The sequence below is a fragment of the Hippocampus comes genome, unplaced genomic scaffold (assembly GCF_001891065.2).
Source record: "Hippocampus comes isolate QL1 unplaced genomic scaffold, H_comes_QL1_v1.1 scaffold100, whole genome shotgun sequence".
Lineage (NCBI taxonomy): Eukaryota > Metazoa > Chordata > Actinopteri > Syngnathiformes > Syngnathidae > Hippocampus > Hippocampus comes.
In genome coordinates this window covers 1172404-1176811 of record NW_017805282.1, presented here as the reverse complement: position 1 = coordinate 1176811, position 4408 = coordinate 1172404, and the positions used below count along the sequence as shown (strand labels likewise).

At 42.9% G+C, this 4408-nt stretch overlaps 1 protein-coding gene across 1 annotated transcript in view; it reads left to right on the top strand.

The window, feature by feature from the left end:
• The first annotated feature begins 1084 nt into the window (after positions 1–1084).
• lpin1b (lipin 1b) overlaps positions 1085–4408 on the top strand; it is a 16589-nt gene continuing 13265 nt past the window's right edge. Inside the window, exons 1-3 of the mRNA XM_019871484.1 lie at positions 1085–1269; positions 3841–4044; positions 4124–4219. Coding sequence (XP_019727043.1) covers positions 3853–4044; positions 4124–4219 — 288 coding nt within the window. The 5' untranslated portion in view covers positions 1085–1269; positions 3841–3852. The remainder of the gene's footprint in view (positions 1270–3840; positions 4045–4123; positions 4220–4408) is intronic.

Here is a 4408-nt window from a genome sequence, read left to right as displayed (position 1 = left end):
AAGAAATTAACTTGCCATTTCCCCGCTTGCTTGTCACAACGCAGAACCTTTCTTCCCGGATTGCTAAAGTATGTGCTTCAAATTACAGAAGTATCATTAGTGTCTGCTTAACAGCTCGTAAATGTAGGCCTGACATGATGCAATGCACAACTAACGAATTACCCACATTCGGCAAGAAGAGATGATGTAATGACAGGATGTTGGCTGTCAGCCCTCTCGGTGCACACAAACACACACCTACGCATTACATGTGGCAAAAGTACAGATGCCTCCTTCACAGAAATAAAAGCATTAGAAAGTACTAGTACGCATCCGTTTTCAAATATATAGAGGGGCTGTACGTTAAAAGTCAACAGAAAATTGCACTTCAGTACAGGTGCCTCAACAGTTCATTACTTGCCGCCAATGAAAAAAAAAAGGAATGCAAATATTTAAATGGCATGTTTATGCTCACAGAAGGAGGAGCTGAGGAAAGTGAGGAGGAAGGGGCCTGGGGGTATGGTGTGGAGCCTAAATTTGACGATAAAAACCACAAGTAAGAACTGTGGCGTCGAGGTGTGCTGTGATTGGCTAAGAGGATCACCTCATAACATCAGGCCGGCACGGTGATGTCAGCTGGTTTGCCGCCACAGTCAAAAGAGGCTCAGGTGGTGGGGGCGATATAAATATTTTTACATTTGGCTCAAATATCGCATTTGTACAAATGATTTATTATATATAATTACCCATGTTGCCGCTCATTATTTTATATCCTTGAACTAAATTACTTGTGCCAATGCAAAAGTGTCTGTCTTTCCAATCCCCAGTTCAGTTTAATTTTTCAATGTAACTTTGATTCATTTTGCTCATAGTTTTATCAAATGAACATCCCTTGCATCTGTCTATCTACCTACCAGCGGTCTTTCTTCGTATCTAGCTAGTTTTATCGCTTTAAAAATAAACTTCAGGAAATTATATGTCACCGCTGTTGCCCTGTCAGCGGTGATTTTAGCAACGCGGAAGCTCCACGCTGATTGGCCGATGGGCGGAGCCTCGTCTGGAGCGTACGAGCAAAGACAGTGGCAAGCAAAAAGCCTGCGTCAGCTGTCCGAAAGACACACTGCTGCATTTCTACTTCATATCATGATCAATGTAGGTCACGTTTCATCACGGTGAGATGACAACAGCCTGTAGCGTTAAAAATAGATCATGAACAGTGATCGAAGGCAAGTGAGTATTTTATAATGCTCCGCTGAGGAATCTATTTCGTTTTGTCAACGTAATCAGAAGGTAAGAGACACTATGTATTTCCACCTAAATGTCATTTACGGTCCCTATAGTTAAGTGACTGGACTTGTATAATTCTTGTTTTGCTCTAAAAATATAATTCTAGTCTGGTATTGATCTAAACTGCGGCAGTCCCTTTTATTCTTGGAAAGCCGCAGGGTATTTGCGATCCATCTGAGGGGCCATTTACTTTAACGCGATCACTTGTACATACATACATATTAAAATTCAAGTACGTATCCAGGTAGAACTATGAAAAAATGGATGTTTACACCATCAACAATCTGCGCGCTACGAGTACGACTTGCGAAGCACTCGAGGTTAAATACCGTAGTACATTTTTTCCCTCACGTCACGAATGTACTACTGGCAGATCAGCTGTCAAGTAGTGCGCAGTTTTCCTTAGCGACTAGTAGTAACATGTAATTTTTCTACTTGTGGGACTCTTTCTTTCCTACTAGTGAGGACAAAGAGTTTACAGTACTAGTACATCGATCTAGTGCTGGATATCAGGGACATCCAAACTTGAATGTAAGACAGTTATAAGGTAGTAGTGTAACGAGTGTGCCTATTATTGCATACTAGTAGATCATAAGTGAAACTAATAGTGGAAAAAAAATATAGTGAGGGCAAAGAGTGTATTAGAACAAGGACCTTAAAGTTAAGATGGATATCAAAGACATGAAAGGACTAAATGCTCGGACGTGTATGTATTTTCAATATGAGTGTCAGCGCCCAATTCACGAAAAAAATGAAGGAAATGGTTCGCTTTTGTTTTCACTTCCCATGTGACATCAGCTTGTTTCATTTTCACAACTGTTCAGTATGATGAGCACAATTGGCTTCAGTTGTTTTATGCTAGAATAAATGTACATAAACTTATCCCATATTTACTCCTATATTACAACAAAGCATTTATTCAGCAGTCGTGGTCTTGCAAGGTTTCACTGAGAGAGACGGTGAAGAATAATGTTGAAGGGAGGTGGGGGGGATGGCAACTCCCACTCTACCAAGCACACAGGAGTGCATCGATATTATATTCTTTGGATTAAAGACTTGGCCCTCAAGAGCGGAGGAGGAGGGAAAGGGAGTTGTCGATGGCGTTAATATTTTTTTTTTCAGTTTCAAAGTCAAAGCGCTGTCGCTTCTGCAAGCCAGGATGAATCGAGCCTTTAAAAATAGCTGCAGTCCGCAGATGAACAATTTTCAGTTTGCATTAAATATTGTGCTGTGTTCAAAGTCAAATGTTGTCAACTCAGCTGGCCGAGGCAAATTAAGTGACTGAATCGTAGTCATGCTCTTGCGCAACACCATCCTCAGCTTTCAACACACAAAATGAAACCCATCTTCATCCGATGTGCGTTAGTTAGCACATCTGCCTCACAGTCCTGTGCTGTGATTCTGGGTTCAAATCTCAGCATTCCTCTGTGGCGTTTCTTGTCTTCTTGCGTGTGGCCGTGCTTGTGTGTTTTTATTTCGAACGTCAAGAAGGTAACATATCCCCATCGTACTGTAGATGCTAACACATCAATGTGACAAGCTGTAATTACAATCGCTATTTAGACTACATTCACTTGTCTGCCACCCATGTCACTCACCAGGCTAGTCGCTGCTTTTTGAAGCCATAAACACTCAAAGGCACAGCGACTACAGTCATACCTCGGTTTTCGACCATAATCCGTTCCAGAAGGCTGTTCAAAAACCGATTTGTTTGAAAACCGAAACCACACTCTTTCAAATAAAAAACTTTATTGAACACGTCTGCTCACAATGGAACGCTACACGAGGAAGCGTCACTTCCTCGTGTAAGGAAGGCGAGAGGAGTCAAGTGGCGCATTCAATGCGCTCAGGTTGGTTGAGAACCGATTTTCGGTCGGAATCCGGGGTATAAAAAACTCGAAATTTTTGGTCGAAAACCGATTTGGTCGAGAACAGAGACGTTCGAAAACCGAGGTTTGACTGTACACCCTCATGACGACAAGCACTATGGAAAATGGTTACGTACAATCCATCCCTTTCAGTCTTTGGGACCACTTTTGGGGGAGGCCCTTTTCCATTCCACGGTCCATAAAATCCCTCTTGCAATTTTGAGGGGGGGGGGGGTAAAAGAAGGCAATCAAACACTTTCAAAGATGAGTAAAAGTTTATAATCGTACTCCCAAAATATTGTCGAGTCATGCCTGAACTGTATTTGTCACTATTCAACGTCCTTCTCCCACTTCTTATTATTCACGATGCAGCTACAGTATTAGTTTGTATGACATCACTTTTTAACCACATGACTTTTTTTTTTGAACTCGGGTGTCAGGAAAAGGCTTTGACAAGTTTCCCGCACTTTCAGGGATGGGCACACACAACAGGTCAAAGGCGTTCTTATTTCCTTGGAACCAGAACGTATCTGAGAAGAGATTTTTAGAATGCCCGCCCTCAACTGCGACCAATTACGCTTCTTCAGAAGTTGTCTATACTTAAAGGGGACATACATATCATGCAAAACACTTTAAATGTTTCCAACTGGTAAAAAAAAGTATAACGTGTCCTGTTTTTTGCTTGTGTTCTGCCTGTCCCCACCAGACCCGTCAGACCATGAACTACGTGGGCCAGTTGGCGGGTCAGGTGTTGGTGCAGGTCAAGGAGCTGTACCGAGGCCTCAACCCGGCCACGCTGTCGGGCTGCATCGACGTCATCGTGGTGCGGCAGCCCGACGGCTCCTTGCGCTGCTCGCCCTTCCACGTCCGCTTCGGCAAGATGGGAGTCCTCCGCTCGCGAGAGAAAGTGGTCAGCAAATGAAGAGGCATGCAAAGAAAAACACACTAAGGAGTTTTAAAATGCAGATGTGTATATATATATTTTACAGGTGGACATGGAGATTAATGGAGAGCCGGTGGATCTACATATGAAGCTCGGAGACAACGGGGAGGCCTTCTTTGTCCAGGAAATGGAAAATAACCAGGTACAGGAAATTAGAGTGGCTGCTGTTCACTGTACTATGTAACCCGCACTGCGAGCGATGCTGACTCAGCACAAGGCTCGACTCAACCACCATTCACTCCATGAACCGTGCCGTCTTTTCCCAAAGAAAGCGTCAAAGTCAAAGGAACAAACAAAACTGACCAAGATGACACAATTAGTAATTAATTAA